The 18,046-nt window shown below is 44.2% G+C and overlaps 1 protein-coding gene across 2 annotated transcripts in view; it reads right to left on the bottom strand.

Annotated features, from left to right (window-relative positions):
• Positions 1-3,552: 3,552 nt before the first annotated feature.
• DPYS (dihydropyrimidinase) overlaps positions 3,553-18,046 on the bottom strand; it is a 149,316-nt gene continuing 134,822 nt past the window's right edge. For both annotated transcript variants that reach the window (XM_082257922.1, XM_082257921.1), the window contains exons 8-10: positions 13,066-13,273; positions 10,022-10,105; positions 3,553-3,762 (exon numbers count right to left, since the gene is read on the bottom strand). In XM_082257922.1, the coding sequence (XP_082114048.1) occupies positions 10,043-10,105; positions 13,066-13,273 (271 nt within the window). In that variant the 3' untranslated portion in view covers positions 3,553-3,762; positions 10,022-10,042. The remainder of the gene's footprint in view (positions 3,763-10,021; positions 10,106-13,065; positions 13,274-18,046) is intronic.

The following is an 18,046-nucleotide window of genomic DNA, read 5'->3' on the forward strand; positions in this document are numbered from 1 at the left end:
GGCACAGGGTGACCAAGAACCCCAGTCGGGTCTGCACTAATCAGACTCACTGTACAACCACACTGGACTCAGCCTTTCGTGTTACCCCGGTTATCCTGGGTTCTATATGTGTGGTTTGTGTTGGGGGAATGAGGGGCTCTTTCACTTGGGACTGTAATATTTCTGAATAGTGTCCCTCAGGAAATACATAAAGATATATTGCAGATTGCTAGGATATTGCATAAAGTGTTTTCATAGACCCTTGCTAGTGGGGTGGGGGTTTGTTATCGTTGAATACCTGCATTCCATGTTCTATTGGTCATGTCTGCCTTGAGTAAGCTTATTATGTGATGTGTATGTTTGTGTGGATTGGCTAAGGGGGAGGGGTTGTCAGAGTGTATATCTCCTTCTGCTTTGTGTTTCAATAAACAGTTTGATTCTGGTTTGACTCCAAAACTTGTACTGTCGTGTTCTTGGGGTAACTATAGCCAGATCCCGTGTTCCAGACCTTAGGAAGCAGATTCTTGGTGTCCGGATTCCGTCACAGTCTGAACCTGCCAGAGAACTCCAGGCCCCATAGTGGTCAAGTGGACTGCTATGGCTATTGTTATTTACTGGTGACCAGCTTCTGTCAGTGCCAGCTTTGCAACAATCCTTCCTGCTCTGTGCAGTTGGTTTTGCACAGAGCAGCCCCGATCCTCCTCTTCTGGGGTCCCCTACGGGCAATCCTGGCCCCTCCATCTCGCTGAGTGCCCACTATAGCAAGCTTCTTGCTATGGGGACACTCTTCTTGTAGGCTCGCTCCCGAAACGCACAGATCGTGGCTCGGTCCCACCTCCCGCTCCCTCCTCACTAGCTGTGATTGACAGCAGCAGAAGCCAATGAGATGTTAGAGATGCTCAACTCTCGTGCACATCACTAGATCGAGAATAAGGGAGGGGGGGCTTAAGTTATATAGACTGTATTAAGCTAAAAAAACACTTCTGCCTTTACAACCACTTAATGGTATAACTAAAAGGCAAAACTTTTTTTTTTTGCTTTGAACAGAGAGAGGAATTAGAAGATCTAAAACCTTCTAGAGGTCTAGTGGTTAAGAGGGAGTGGTTGGGAGGTGGTAAAAACACGGTTAATCAGGACAGTTTTACCGCCTTACCCCCACATTTGCCAGCGTAAACTAGGCCTTACTATGCCCACGGGGTTGATGCAATATACATGCAAAATCCAAAGTTTTATTGCTCTACAATTCTGCACAATTCTCAAGAAATATTAAATAAGAAAAGGAATCATACAATTGTAAAAACTAAAACATATTTAAATTTTACACTCTTTAATACATTATAGTGTTTATTGGTGTTATAAAATGAAAGAGAACATTAACATAAAATTAGACACAAAGAATTAGCTTGGTTTTATAAGCTCTGCGCATTGTAACATCGGTTATATTGTTAAAATCCACTTTGCAGATCTGTGATTAACGTATTCATGTTCTGCATGGGATAACTGGTCCCCGCCACGTCTACTGAAATTGAATCACTTCACACAGCTCCATCGGGCTGATCTGGAAAAGCAATCTGCAAAGTGTAGTATCCTGTAGTTCAGGGGTTTCAAACTGCGGCCCTCCAGATGTTACAGAACTACAAGTCCCATCATGCCTCTGCCTTTGGGAGTCATGCTTGTAACTGTCAGCTGTGCAATGCCTCATGGGACTTGTAGTTTGTAAACAGCTGGAGGGCCGCAGTGTAGCTAAAATAATTTATTTTGCTGTGTGAAGATAGTACATTTTGCACATGACCAATAACCATACATACAGTAGCGGCCCATCCATTAGGGGTGCAGGGGCGCCCCCCTCCCTATGCATGCATCTGGCCCCTTAATCTACATGCAGGTCGCCGGATGCATGGATTCTAATGGGGGATTTTTTTTTGAAGTGAGGCAGAGGCTCTAATAGGCTTAAAAAAAAAAGGGTGGGCTCGGGGCGTAGAACACTGCACCCTGAGCCTACGAAGTTGTGTGGCAATATTGAATGACTATTCACTATTGTCACACGGATTCTCCTCCTGGCCAATGAGGAAGTGGGTTCTGAGACCCGTTTCCTGATTGGCCAGAAGGAGAAGGAGGAGGAGGAAGGAGATGCAGGGGAAGCCTGACCAATGAAGGGAGACACAAAGGGAGACTGAGGGGGAAATGTCATTCCAGAGGCAGCACAGGGTGAGTGCGACCGGGGGGGGGGGGGGGTATTGTGTGCGGTGCGGGCTGGAGCTGGGGTGGTCCATGGTCAGGTCCGCCTGTCATCCCCCCCGATCCATGGAGCACCAGCCGTCACTGCATACATACATGAATCATCACACAGCCAGACAACAAGATCGCACCTCCATCCCTACTCTACAGCTTCTCTATGATTTGCAGTATGTAGTTACCCTCTTTGTTTAAGGCTTTGTGAACATTAATGTTTATTAGATGCTTACGGTGCCATCTTTTGATGATCAAAAACAGAATAAAAGTAGATAAGTACAAAAAGTATGGCGTGGTTCACAGACACTGTGTACAGAGTAGATCCAAGGGGCTCTGTACCTTGTGATCACTGTGATGAGTTATTCATGCCTTACTTCTAAATCAGAGACAGCAAATGTGGGTTTGTTTTTAACCCTTTCGCTCACTCCCCTCCTCTCTGTATATCTAACCTCCATGCCGTCTCTGGAGTGACCTGCATATTAACCCTTCACCCTTCATCCTGTACATCTGTACATTGACCCTTCACCTCCTCCCTCTGTGTATGACCTATACATTTATTGTGGTTGTAAAGACAGAAGCTTTTTTTATCTTAATGCATTCTATGCATTAGGATAAAAAGCCTTCTGTGTGCAGCAGCCCCCCCTCAGCCCCCCTAATACTTACCTGAGGTCCATCTAGACCCAGTGATGTTGCAAGAGAGCTGTCCGGAACTCCCCTCCTCATTGGCTGAGACAACAGCACTGTTGTCAATCAAAGCCAGTCAGCCAATGAGGAAAGAAACGAGGTGGGGCTAGGCTGTGGCTCTGTGTCTGAATGGACAAAGGGAGCTGTGACTCGACTTGGGTGCCCCCATAGCAAGCTGCTTGCTGTGGGGGCACTCAACAGGGGGGTGGTGGGGGTCCTGTGCAGCCCCATGTATACCACACACACAAATGCATCATGCATCCTTTAAAAAAAAATCTTTAATGTATGTACTGTATATGTATTTTATATCAGAAAAAATATGTTTTAGAGTGTCAAGCTTAAAACTTTCATCCTAGTTTTGGATAAAATGGGGAAGGATTAGAACTCTTGTCTGGTTTTCACTTCTACTTTATTCCTATCCTGCTAATAAAAGTAAGGGGGGCCGTCTGAAACAGCAATAAAAATCAAACAGTGATTCTAGCCTTCTTCTATTCTACAATATAAAATCTATTAGTGTTGCTGTTTCAGAGCTCTTCTTACTTCCTCTTAGTAAAATGTTGTTGGCAGGACAGCAGAAAAACCTGGCAAAGGTTCTAATCCATCTATTAAAAAAAGAAAAAAAAAATTTTTTTGGGTTGACACTTAAACATTTCTAGATGATAGCTCTATTTTGCAGGTGGTTGATATATAGTATTAATCAGCATAAACTGTTTCTGGGCTTTACAAGGTTGGTGCTGCGAGATCAGCACTGTGAGTTGTAGAATCCTCGACACTGCAGACATTATAGAAATACCATAGAAAAAATAGACATGTATCATTTTCTAAGAGTCTTGCACTTGGTCTTCTTAAATTTGTGAATGCATTGATCTGTCAATAAAAGAAATATGAAAAAGTGAAATAGTTTACCCAGAAGATCATACACACAATTCATCACAGACAATTGAATTCGGCTTACAGTGTTACTAAACCCAGGAGCCTGCATTCACTATATCTTGTCCCCCACAGTACACAGAACATGGAAATGCAATAGTTTTAGTAAGTATAAACTGCTAAATACCTTTTCTCATCAGCAATATTTACTGTAGCAATCTTGTGATTTGCATCAGTGTCTGGTTAAAGCTTGTAGAAGGAGTTTTAATTCTCCTCTGACTGTCCTATGAGGCTGCATGACCCCTGACCCTCTGTGCTGACAGTGCTGATTGCCCCTGTGCCAATCACATGCACCCTCCCAAAATAAACCAAAAAAAACCTCTCTAGCAATACACACCAAACTAAGCATGCGCAGAGTGCCTCCAAAGGCTCTGTCTTATCAGCAGATGGTTTGGGGACAGTAAAAAGAGGGGAGGATCAGAGAAGACAGGATCAAATGGCCATTTTACACAATACGCAGATACCCATTTTACCCATATAGGCCGATACCGATATGTTGTGACCAAAATATCGGTATCAGCCCTGAAAAAAACATATCGGTCTATCCCTAGTTTTGGGTCATTATCATGTTGGAGTACTGCCCTGCTGCCCAGTCTCAGAAGAGAGGGGATCATGCTCTGCTTCAGTATGTCACACTACATGTTGGCATTAATGGTTCCCTCAATGAACTGTAGCTCCCCATTGTTGGCAGCACTCATGCAGCCCCAGACCATGACACTCCCACCACCATGCTTGAATGTAGGCAAGACACACTTGTCTTTGTAGTCCTCACCCGGTTGCCGCCACACACGCTTGACACCATCTGAACCAAATAAGTTTATCTTGGTCTCATCAGACCACAGGATATTCCAGTATACCATATCCTTAATCTGCTTCAGCAAACTGTTTGCAGGCTTTCTTGTGCATCATCTTTAGAAGAGGCTTCCTTCTGGGATGACAGCCATGCAGACAAATTTGCTGCAGTGTGCGGAGTATGGTCTGAGCACTGACAGGCTGACCCTCCACCCCTTCAACCTCTGCAGCAATGCTAGCAGCACTTATACATCTATTTCCCAAAAACAACCTCTGGATATGACGATGAGCACGTGCACTCAACCTCTTTGGTCGACCATGGCGAAGCCTGTTCAGAGTGGAACCTGTCCTGTTAAATGGCTGTATTGTCTTGGCCACCGTGCTGCAGCTCAGTTTCAGGGTCTTGGCAATCTTCTTATAGCCTAGGTCTACTTTATGTAGAGCAACAATTCTTTTTTATCAGATCCTTAGAGAGTTATTTGCCATGAGGTGCCATGTTGAACTCCCAGTGACTAGTATGAGAGAGTGAGAGCAATAACACCAAATTTAACACACCTGCTCTCCATTCAGGGGTGAACCAGACCCTTGATGTCTCACTTTTGAGACAGAGAAAGGAACTGTAAATAATAAAATACAATCAGCACAAACGACCACACACTAGTACAATTAAAATTGCAAGCTGAATACTAAAGGGTGCATCACTTAGCCCGATCTTTAAATACAAACAAACGTAGTGCAGCGCAATATTCTATTAAAAAAAAAACCATATAAATATCCCAAAAAGGATGTGATTAAGAGTCCATAGTAACGCCCAAAAGTCCCTTGATAAGCAAATGCAAATCCACAAAGTAAGTGAACGAAAATGGAAAGATCCACTACAAGTGGTAATTCCCTTCACCATTAGAAACACACTGCACTCACCTCAAGCCAATGACCTCTGTGTTACCAGCAGGTCATAAGCGCTAATCCCATACAGGGGGGTCAGAAGATGTGTAGCAGTGGTGGCCTGTTGAACCTCAGCTCATTCCAAGCTTCTCACATAGTAAATCCCTGTGTGATCAAACGGACAATACCTGCTGTCCTACTCAGGGGGATGCTACAAGAGGAACCAGGGACTCCTGGATATATCAACTCGATCATGAACACTTGTAGAGAAATGACAGACCTAAGTGTTCTCTGCTATTAAAAATGTGCACATTTATTAAAATATAACACTCGCAGAACGATCCTCTTGATTAACAGCATATATCAATGAGACCAGGGCTCGAGTCCTGCAGGAACGCATGGGAACGGCGTTCCTGTACTTTTTCCACAGCAGGAATGCCATTCCTGTTAGCAGCCACGCCCTGGTGCCCCCCAACAGAATCCTGGTGCCACCTTCTGCTCTGGGATAGCTGGTCGGTAAGCCTAGATTGAGGGTTCCCGACCCGCCATCCCCGAGCATCAGTGTGAAGGAACTGAGCCGGCACTAGAGGAAGCAGAGCCAATGCTTCCTGTATAGCGCCGACTCCTGTCACATGCAGAGTTATACTAAATGTATTCCGCCTGTGACAGGGCACAGAAGTGATACAGGAAGCAGTGGCTCTGTTCTCTACTGCAGACGCATGCTTCCTCCAGCGCGGCTCCTGTCACACTGATGGTCAGGAACCAGTCAGCAGTACCAGCCAACAGTACCCGCCAGCAGTACCCCCCAGCAGTACCCCCCAGCAATACAAGCCAGCAGTACCAGCCAGTAGTACCCACCAGCAGTACCAGCCAGCAATACAAGCCAGCAGTACCAGCCAGCATTACACACCAGCAGTACCAGCAAGCAGTACCCGCCAACAATACCCACCAGCAGCACACGCCAGCAGTACCCACAAACAGTACCTGCCAGCAGTACCAGCCAACAGTACCCACCAGCAGTACCCGCCAGCAGTACCAGCCAGTAGTACCCACCAGCAGTACCCACCAGCAGTACCCACCAACAGTACCCGCCATTAATACAAGCCAACAGCACCCACCAGCAATTCCCACCAGCAGTACCAGCCAGCAGTACCAGCCAGCAGTACCAGCCAGCAATTCCCACCAGCAGTACCCACCAGCAGTACCTGCCAGCAGTACCTGCCAGCAGTACCCACCAACAGTAGCTGCAGCAGTACCCACCAGCAGCACCAGCCAGCAGTATCCACCAGCAGTACCAGCCAGCAGTACCAACCAGCAGCATCAGCCAGCAGTACCAACCAGCAGTATCAGCAAGCAATACCCACCAGCAGTACCAGCCAGCAATACCCGCCAGCAGTAACCATCAGAAGTACCAGCCAGCAGTACCCAGCAGTAGTACCCACCAGCAATACTAGTCAACAGTACCCACCAGCAGCACCAGCCAGCAGTACCCACCAACCATACTAGCCAGCAGTACCCACCAGCAGTACCTGCCAGCGATACCAGCCAGCAGTACCCACCAGCAGTACCAGCCAGCAGTACTCACCAGCAGAATCCACCAGCAGTACCAGCCAGAAGTACCCGCCCTGGAGGACAGCCAGCAGTAGCCCCCAGCCATACTCACCTGGGGGACAGCAGTGGCCAGTGATACCTGCAGTAATCCTGAGGAACAAGTGAAGATTGAGGTAAGTTGAGGTGCAGGTAATCTGCAGTGCATCCGTGTGAAAGCAGCCTTAGGCCACTTTTACGGCCGATCAGATCCACCTGTCTGTTTTTCAGGTGGACCTATTCAGATCCTCTATTCACATCTATAGAGTGGCAGATGTAAACAAACTTGTGCCTGTTTACACCCGCCTATCTCCAATCCGATCCACTTCAAAAAACAGAAGGATCGTCCCCTTCTGGCTGGGCGGATTGGAGGGCCCATAGAGTAGAGACAGCTGTGCCCCTGTCTGCTCTGCACATGCTGAGCGGACAGGGACCTGTCATCTCCCTTTTCCACTCATTGTGGCCCCTCGACTGGTTACCAAGTCGCTAAAGTGGCCCTCGCTCCTCAAAAAAAATATATATATATATATACACACACACTTTGGTGGGGGGATCTTGGGTGAGTTCCCACACTTTTTTCCCAGGACTTGACCCCTGAATGCGGCAGAACGCCGATCTCGTGTCGGCATGATGGGATAGCAGCAGGTGACGTCATCGGATGTGGCTCCTCCTCCAGTACGCGTTAAGTCTTATGGGACTTCGTCAGCGGGGTGGAGCCACATGGTCACCCTCTCCCTGATATACTATACGAGCTACCATGGAAACCACAGACTTCATTGTGGCCAATATGACCTCTAGTGGTGATATAAAGGTATAAACACAAACACCTATGATCACAATGCCCCCTAATGGTAATATCAGGGTATATAACAAAACAAATTACATTTAAATCCTCGGTATTAAAATAGCTTAAAGGAACCCTAGGTGCCAGCCCCAAGGACATATATACATAATTTTAAATTCATGAAGGGTAGAGAACTCTGCGCTTATGGAGTATTGGATGTAATGGACAATATAGACTGCTGCCTCCCTATATTATAGTCCAAAGACTATATAATATGGTGAGAAAGGGGGGGGGGGTAGGGGGTGGCGCTGTCTGTTTGCTAGGAGAGATAATAAAGTGCCAAGTGTGGAAATACTATCAACATGTGGTAAAAAATGTAAATAAATAAATAAAAACAATATATAAAATGTGGTATTTAAAGATAGTATAATAAACAGTGAATCAAAGTGACATGTGCATATACGTCACCGTTAAGGTGACGTGTGCTATATTAGTAAAATTGGTGGTGTTGGAATAAAATAGCAATATATGTCTAACAGTATATATGCACTATACAGATGATATAAAAGGTGTTATAATGAATGAATAAACACAAATAAATATAAGTGCAGCAGTGCATAAAGTGATACAAGTGACAGCCCCAATTTAAAGTGACATATGCTAAATAATATATAAACTGGATGATAACAAATCCTCCTCATAAAATATATGAAAGATAAGAATATATGTGGCTAATATGTGAAGAAAAAAATTATGAGGGAAAAATGGGGGTTATATTGTGTCTGTAAAGTGACACGTGCGTGAAGAACCAAAGTGATATGTCCAAATTCCAACAACAGGACAAATTGGTGATAGATTGATAGTAGATCAGTATTAGTCTGTTTCAAATAAGGCAGTGATGGGTGATGGGTGACAGTCCTAGAAAGGTGATTGTGGGATACTTCGTGTGTACTTTACACAATACCGAATAACCCCGTGGTGGGCGGTGAGGTGCCCGGTGACCCCTACGATATACAGCACACTCACCAGAGATACCCACCCCACACAGGGGTACAAGGCGGGTATATATTGATATATGGGTGGTAGGTCCTCACTCCTTCTCCAGGTCCAGGAAGGGACGTCTGGGAGGATTCCTGATGGTCCAAGGGTGAAGGGTCCAGGCTATATATTATAAGGGTAGCGCGTAAACTGCTGTGTAGGCCTAACAGCAGTGTGACCAACCCAGAAGACAAGCCTGGACACGCCCAACATGTTTCCGACCAATAGTCGATCATCAAGGGGCTCCAGTCCAAGACCAAGCCAAACCTATCCACATTCTTCACTTTCTCTATCTCTTCCTGCAGACTTTCTTTCTGATATCCCTTCTGTAGAAGACTATCAGCAAGAATTTGGGACTGTGATTTAAGCTCCATAATTTTTCTCGTACAGGGACAGAACAAACAATTTTCGCTTACTGTGTACAGTTTTTGTACGATTTTCATGTGGGAAAAATCAGAAATTAAAGAATGCACATGATCAGAATCGATAAACAACAAGAAAAAGCCTTTGTCGTACGAGAATTTTCGTACAAATTTTCTTTCATCGGTTCCGATTTGCTGTAAAACAACGAGGAAAATCAGAGGATCATTCGCCCAATTTTCTTATAGTGTGTACCCCACTTTACTCTTGGTAATAACAGTAAACAGTATAAATAGTGAGGGCAAATCTACCTAATGCATGCCCAGACAACAATTAAAAACCTGTCAGGAATTCTAATCTCTCTCTTTGACAGATCTGTCATGTATAAATTCAATCAGACAGACTCCTGGAAAAGTTTTTGTCTAGACTAAACTTTTTCTTCACTTTGGATAGAGCTGGGGAGGATAAGAATCCCTGTCAAGTTTATAATCCTATCTGAGGCTTCAAGAGATTTCCAACAGCAACACTGACAGAAATATAAATGCTTTCTTTAGTAAATGAGGGAAAGGCTCGAGTCCCCGTCAGATTTATTTTTTTGTGTCCTGGTCTGGTGAACCTTCCCCACTCTATCCAAAACTAGAAACAAGATTTTATCTTGACATTCACTTTAATAACTTTTCAACTGCTTAACTTTCCCCTCCTGTCTGTGCAGCATATAATGGATATCTGCAGGTCCAGAGGTAATATTACCTGCCGTTGATGGATCCAGATTTATTTCAGTTGGATGACCTCTCCTTTATAAGGCTGTCTTTGTACGGGAAGTGGCTGACATACCTGTACAAACATATTGTCATTACTGATGCGATGAGATGAGAATTCTCTATTTTATTATACAAACTGCTACACACGCTGCATTTCTCTGCAGTCACAAACACAGATGAGGACATTCATGAAAATCTGCTTCATGGGTTCAGCCCCCACCATTTCTTTACATCTATTTTTATTTAAAATAAATAAGCAAACAAAAAATCATGGCACCCATCCACTGGTCCCTTTCCAGCTTTGAGAGATGACAGATGGTTGACTGCACTTACACATAACGTATACAGTAAACCCCCGCTCCATCGTGGTTCAGTTTTTGCGGTCCCGGTATATTGCGGGTTTTTTTGTAATGTTATTTTACTATATAAATCATTAAAAATGAAATATTTTTGTGTTTACCATAGCTCTTGCTATGTCTCTCAGTATCTTTTATGTGTTTAACCTCCCTGGCGGTATGATTCTTTTGGATTTTAGGTGCTGAAAGCGGTACCATTATTTTGCATATAATTCTTGTGAATGAGCAGCCCAAATGAACTGTATACATTTATTATATATATATATATATATATATATATTATATATATAATGTATACAGTTGGTTTGGGCTGCTCATTCACAAGAATTACGTATATATATATATATATATATATATATATATATACATATATATGTATATACGTACATATATATATATACATATATTTACATAAAAAGTACAGTAAAACTGCAGGAAAGGGCACTGGGGGGCAATGTAATGTGATTTTATTTTATTTTGAATGGTATCAGTGTGTTTGGTGTGTTTTACATTTGAATTTGCAGCCGGTTCCACCCCCCGGCGGACGTCACGTCGCCGGAGACGGAAGCCAGGGCTCGCAGGCGATCGGGAGAGAGCTCCGCCGCCGCATACCGCCCGCATTCTTCACTGGATCCCGGAGAAAAGGTAAGTAAAACCTCTTCCAGGATCCAGCGATCTTCCTAGCGCTACCCCGAGTGTGGCTGGGGTTACCGCTTTTGGCTCTGAAATGTAACCCCGAGTCACCCTCGGTAATTCCGCTAGGAAGGTTAAATGAGTTGCTATTGTTTTAAAAGTGTGTTTAAAGACCTTAAAATGCTTTTACACGTACAGGGACAGTAAAAAAAACATGCCTACAATGCATTTTAATAGGGTTTTTCTATTTAGCAGATTTTCACTTTTCGCGGCTGGGTCCGGAACATAACCCCAGCAATGAAGGGGGGGGTTTACTGTAACTGTATACAGCGTGTGTACTAACTTTATTCTAAAAAAAGATAATAAATACAAATAATACACCTAGGAAGGAAGGAAATGGATAGAAATTGCTACCCATGATGGTTAAGGGAAGGTAAGAAGTAAAACTTTACATCCAAGACACAGAAGGAAGAATGGAAGGAAGAGAGGGAACAAAAGAAGAAGGAAAGGGAAAGAAAGGAAAGAAGAAGTAAGGAAAGGAGATGGATAGGAGGGAGAAGGAAGGAATGGGAGCATAAGAAAAGGAAGGAAAGAAGAAGGAAGGAAGGAAGGAAGTACTTAGAAATAAAGGAAAGGAAAGAAGAAGGAGAAGGAGGAGATGAGAAGGAGAACAAGAAATGAAGAAGAGAAGAAGGAAGGGAAGGAGATGAAGAGAATAGAAGGAGCAGGAGAAAATGTGGAAAAGGAGAAGGAGGAAAGGAGAAGGAGGAATGAATCAGGAAGAGATGGAGGACATGAGAAGGAGGAGGAGGAAAGGAGAAAGAGATGGAGGAAAGGAGAAGGGGGAGGAGGAGCAAAGGAGAAAGAGATGGAGGAAAGGAGAAGGAGATGAAGGAAAGGAGAAGGAGATGAAGGAAAGGAGAAGGAGGAGAGGAGGAAAGGAGAAAGAGATGGAGGAAAGGAGAAGGAGGAGAGGAGAAAGAGATGGAGGAAAGGAGAAGGGGGAGGAGGAGGAAAGGAGAAAGAGATGGAGGAAAGGAGAAGGGGGAGAGGAGGAAAGAAGAAGGAGATGGAGGAAAGGAGAAGGAGATGGAGGAAAGGAGAAGGAGATGGAGGAAAGGAGAAAGAGATGGAGGAAAGGAGAAGGAGATGAAGGAAAGGAGAAGGAGATGAAGGAAAGGAAAAGGAGGAGAGGAGAGGAGGAAAGGAGAAAGAGATGGAGGAAAGGAGAAGGAGGAGAGGAGAAAGAGATGGAGGAAAGGAGAAGGGGGAGGAGGAGGAAAGGAGAAAGAGATGGAGGAAAGGAGAAGGGGGAGAGGGAGAGGAGGAAAGAAGAAGGAGATGGAGGAAAGGAGAAGGAGATGGAGGAAAGGAGAAGGAGATGAAGGAAAGGAGAAGGAGGAGAGGAGAAGGAGGAAAAGCAGTGAAGCACAAAGAAGAAAGAGGAAATTAAGCCACTGAATAGAAAAGAGTGAAGGAAAAAAAAAGGATGGAGGAAAGTTTATTACTGCAAAATATGTACAACAACATCAAGAAAAATAATAGTTTTAGACAGAGCCTTGTTTAAAATCACAATTAAAAACTAGCCATGTCTTTCCTGCCTACTCTATATATTAGTGTTTCAGTGAGACTGGATCAAATCCCCCCATAGAAAGACTAAAAGAATATACAAAATGCAAAATTATATTGCTTGGCTTACTAGTGGACATCTGAGGCATCCCATAATCTAGAATACATGGTGCTGGTGTCAGTCAGTGAACAACATTGTGCTGTCAGAATAAATGAGAGATTGTTGCATTGGAGGTGGAACTAAGACTTAATAGCTAATTTTATTTTGTATTTAAAATCTTTTTTGGCAACTCATATTCGGATTCAGATTTATAGCTGCACTTTGGACAAATTATAACAGTCACATTGTTGTAGTGGATTCAAAAACTCCTAATGGTAATGGAAAAGCCCTTAACCTGATTAGTAATTTAAGTTTTCTTTAGCTGGATTTAAAAGCAACTTGCAGAGTAGAAAAAAAAATGTTGTGTTGACTTACATCATCTCTTTTTAAGACACGGCTGTAGACATAGTCAGGAAATGGTTTGCGTGGAATGTATTTGCCATGGCCTGGGACGGCGTGCAAGGTGCCATTATCGTATACTACTCTCCCACCGGCAATAGTCACCAAAGGTACTCCGTGACAGACCATACCTTCAAATATATTAAAGTTCACGGCCTGGCGGTGGGTTTTAGCAGAAATTGTCCTGTAAATAAAGCAAATATTTGGTAAAGGAATAGTTACATACAGTATCTCACAAAAGTGAGTACACCCCTCACATTTTTGTAAATATTTTATTATATCTGATAATGTGACAATGACACTTTGCTACAATGTAAAGTAGTGAGTGTACAGCTTGTATAACAGTGTAAATTTACTGTCCCCTCAAAATAACTCAACACACAGCCATTAATGTCTAAACCGCTGGCAACAAAAGTGAGTACACCCCTAAGTGACAATGTCCAAATTGGGCCCAAAGTGTCAGTATTTTGTGTGGCCACCATAATTCTCCAGCACTGCCTTAGCTCTCTTGGACATGGAGATCACCAGAGCTTCACAGGTTGCCACTGGAGTTCTCTTCCTTTCTAAACTAGGGTTTCCCGATAGGTTGCTAAGGGTTCCTTGAGCAAGGAACAATTTCTGCCTCTCAGAAAATTTCTCACTGCCACCAATGTTTTTAGCCAACTGTAAGAGGGGGATTTTCCCAATGATCACAATCATAAGGAGCATTCTTCCCACTGATTTTTACACTAAGGTACAGTGTGCTGTTAATATAGTAATTATTATCAGGGGTTCCCTAAAACTAGAAAGTTATTTAAAAGGTTCATCTATATTAACCACTTGCCGACTGCCCCATGCAGGTTTACTGCGGCAGAGCAGCTCGGCTGTGCATAATCACGTAGATCTATGTGATTATGTGCATGTGGTCTCAGCGGCGCGCTGGAGCTGCGCTCCCGCTGTGATTAGATACAGCGGAGCCAGGCACGATCGCCCCTGGCCTCCCGCAATCTTCGGGGAAACTGACAGGATTGCCGCCTGCCTATGTAAACAAAGCAGGCGGCTCTTCTTTCAGACAGGCACAGTGAGATTGTGTGTCTCAGCTAAGCTGAAACACTGATCTCTGGGTGCCTTTCACAGAGCCCTCCTTTCCCCCATCCCCCCACCCTTAGTTAGCAAGCCCCTTAGGCATACATTTAACCCCTTGATCAACCCCCGTAATTAACCCCTTCCCTGCCAGTGTTATTTAGACAGTAACAGTGCATATTATTTAGCACTGATTACTGTATTAATGTCACTGGTCCCCAAAAAGTGTTGAAAATGTCAGTTAGGGGTCCGATCTGTCCGTCAGTCGCAGTCCCGCTAAAAATCGCTGATCGCTGCCAGTACTAATAAAAAATAAAAAAATAAAAAAAAAGTCCAAAAATCTATCCCATAGTTTCCCTATAAATTTTGCGCAAACCAATTAATATACGATTTTTTGGATTTTTTTTAACCAAAAATATGTAGCAGAATACAAATTGGCCTAAACTGATAAAAAAAATGAGATTTTTAGAAAATGTTTATTGGTAATGTTTTATTCCCAATTATTGGGAATGTTTTATTGGGAATGTTTTATAGCAAAGAAGGGTGGACTCAGGGCGCAGAGCACTGCACCCTGAGCCCACCCAGTTGTGTGACAATAGCGGGGGGGATTGGTGAGTGGTGGGGGCTGGAGCTCGTGTAGTCCGTGGTCAGGTCCATCAGGTCTGTCCTCCGCCACCCCCCCCCGACCCATGGAGCACCAGCCGCCACTGCTAATGCTGCTACCACAGTTGAATTCTAGTAAGCTGCAATATATTAAATTTTAGTTCTTGGGTTTAAAGAAGAAGTATAGCCAAAGCTTGGTTGGCTGCACTTCTCCTATGGATCACAGGAGTGCAATTCATTTTGCACTCCTGTGACCCATTTTCAGCAGGGAGTGGGCTGAAGTCTGCTCTCTGCTGACGTCACAGAAGTCACATCCACCAGGTGCGTGGACCGACAACCGGCTCAGCCTCTCAGCGAGCCGCTCCCCGCCCTTCCACAGCCCAGCGCTCCAGTGAGCGAGGAGGGGGCAGAGCAGAGAGTGGTGACTGACAGTCAGCAGCTCTCTGCTCGGAGAGCTGTCAGAACCGAGTGATTGGCGGTGTTCGATCGCTCGGTTCTCAGTGCAAAGGGGCCAGGGGACCGATGCTGCATCCACCTAGGTAAGTATGTATATGAAAAAAAAAAAACAAAGCCATCCTTCCCTTTTAAATACATTTAAAGACAAACTTCACTACCCCAATTTTTTTTTCTGCCTAGTCGATCTACTGGGGGCCCTGCTGCAATCTGCTGTTCAGATGTTAAAGCCCAGGTACCGCATGGCCAGCTTGGTCCTTCTTAGTCATTGTGAGACAGCTGCCTCTTCTAGGTTCAGGTACAATGATGTGTACCAGCTCTGCCCATGGTTGCTGTGTGCCCCTATTTTGAGCCTACTAAGATATGTGATGGGGATATCCCAGGAGGCTGCAGGGAAAGGGAAACATTTTTCTTGCCAAGTGATAATGATGGTAGGGGAGCAGGGCCAGATAAAAAAAAAGGAGGAGTGAAGGTACGCTTTCGGGTTGCTTTTTTAAGATTTGCATGGAGTACTCTTTAAAGTAGGTGTAAATCTCTGAAATGAAAAATAAACAAATCATATCCCTCCTCTATAGTGTGTACCTCTATCCAAAGCACCCATTGTGATTTCTTTTTTCTCTCTCATTGCTCTGCTATCTGCATGAGCCACTTCTGACAGTCAATGGTGACACCAGACAGTCCCAGGAGATGTCCTCACCTCCTTTACAACACACAACAGGTGATTAACAGCCTCAGTGGTGCATTTTTCCCTCTGAGGCTGAATAGAGAGGTTGTGTTCATTCTCTCCACTCACGTCTCAGATTACACACAGCTCTCTGCTCTATGTGTGCAGTCTGTGACATCAGATATCCACTCCCTGGTTTCTTTAGAAGGCTGTATTGGAGATAGGGCTGCAGATAAACAGATACAACTTATGCAGGAGGATCTGTGTATTATCTGAGGCTAGTCACTTCACAGGATATAACCACTTTAGCTGATGTAATATGTTACAAGTGTTTGAATTAGGTTATGACTCCAGCTATTGGATGGGCCAGACGGGGCACAGTGACCATGTATTCCAATTGTCTGAAACTCTTGTGCTAGATGCAAGAATGATCTGTAAACTATAGAAATCAAATTCCAAGCTTTAATAGTGCGGGATAATGAAACGTGATCTCTAACAGGCTGTGACTGTTTGCTGCACTTTGACATACTAAATTCATTTCCAGAACGTGTCTCATGGCTGATTTCTCCAGAAAATCCATTTTTCAGACACTTGGACAAACCTCCAAGATAGAGCTGCACAGGAGCTGAAAACATTCTGTCCCAGCTTGATAAATCTAGGTCAATACGCTCGCACTGCTTCACCTTCTCTTCGGAAATGTTCTCGCCTTTGAAATATCACTGCCTTATTTTGCCTTTAACCTTTTTCTGATTGCACAAACAGTCTGAAGGGATTATTGCCACTCCGGACACATTTAATGGCGTTAAACTCTTTTAATTTATAAGCGGCGGTGTCGGTGCTAGATACAGATGCCGCCGGGATGTTCCGGTGTGTACTTTGTCACCTCAGGAGAAAGCAGGCTGATGAAAAGTGGCAGGACGCACGGCGCCTGCAAACACGGTGACAAGCTCTTCTAGATGAGCTCCGACGCTTACCTGGACTAACGCACGTCTACAGCGGCAAATAATCAGCCGGAGCAATAGTGGGGGGCTTACATGAGAGAGAGAGTAACTGCGGGCTACAAGTAAAATTAATCTAAACAGCTAATGCTGGCCAGCAAACACTGTCCTGTGCTTCGGTCTGAAAACCCCACCCAATGTACTTTAACCACTTGACCTCCGAAAGGTTTTAACCCCTTGCTGACCAAGCCATTTTTTTGAGATATGGCACTGCGTTACTTTAACCACTTGCCGACCAGCCACAGCCTATATACAGTGGCAGGTCAGCAGCTTCCCACGAATCGGCGTACCTGTACGGCGGTTCGAGGGAGCGATCCTGGGGGCGCACGCGTGCACGCCCATACACCAGCGGGGAAGCTGGGGCGCAGGGCCGGCAGCCGCGATTGCCGCCGGGCACCCGCGATCGCTCCCCGTGGAGAGAGAACGGCGGTCTGCTGTTGTAAACACTGCAGACCGTTGTTCTCTCAGTAATCATCACAGGGTTCATGTGATCCTCCTATTTAGGAACACAGGTCCCTGTGATGATTCCATAAGCCCACCCCCCCACCCCACAGTTAAAAAACACCCCCTAGGCTCACATTTAACCCTTTGATCACCCCTGGGTTAATCCACTTCCCTGTGTCATTACTACAGTAACAGTGCATATTTTTAGCACTGATTACTGTAGTAATGTCACTGGTCCCCCCTAAAAGTGTCAAAAATGTCAGTTAGTCGTCCGATCTGTCCGCCGCAATGTCGCAGTCCTGCTAAAAATTGCTGGTCACAGCCATTACTAGTAAAAAATAAAATAAAAATGACAAATCTTTCCCCTAGTTTCTCGATGCGATAACGTTTGCGTAAACCAATCAAAATACACGTATTGGAATTTTTTTTAACCAAAAACATGCAGCAGAATACAAATGGGCTTAAATTGATGAAAAATTTAGATTTTTAATTTTTTTATTTGGAATGTTATATAGCAGAAAGTGAAAAATATTATTATTTTTTCTTTTTTTAGAATTGCCGCTCTTTTTTGTTTATAGCGCAAAAAATAAAAATCACAGAGGTGATCAAAAGAAAGCTCTATTTGTGGGAAAAAAAGGACATTTTATTTGGGTACAGCGTCGCACAACCGCACAATTGTCAATTAAAGTAAAGCAGTGCTGAATAGCAAAAAATGGCCTGGTCATTGATGGGG

This window comes from Pelophylax lessonae (genome assembly GCF_965119305.1).
Source record: "Pelophylax lessonae genome assembly, chromosome: 5".
NCBI classification, from domain to species: domain Eukaryota; kingdom Metazoa; phylum Chordata; class Amphibia; order Anura; family Ranidae; genus Pelophylax; species Pelophylax lessonae.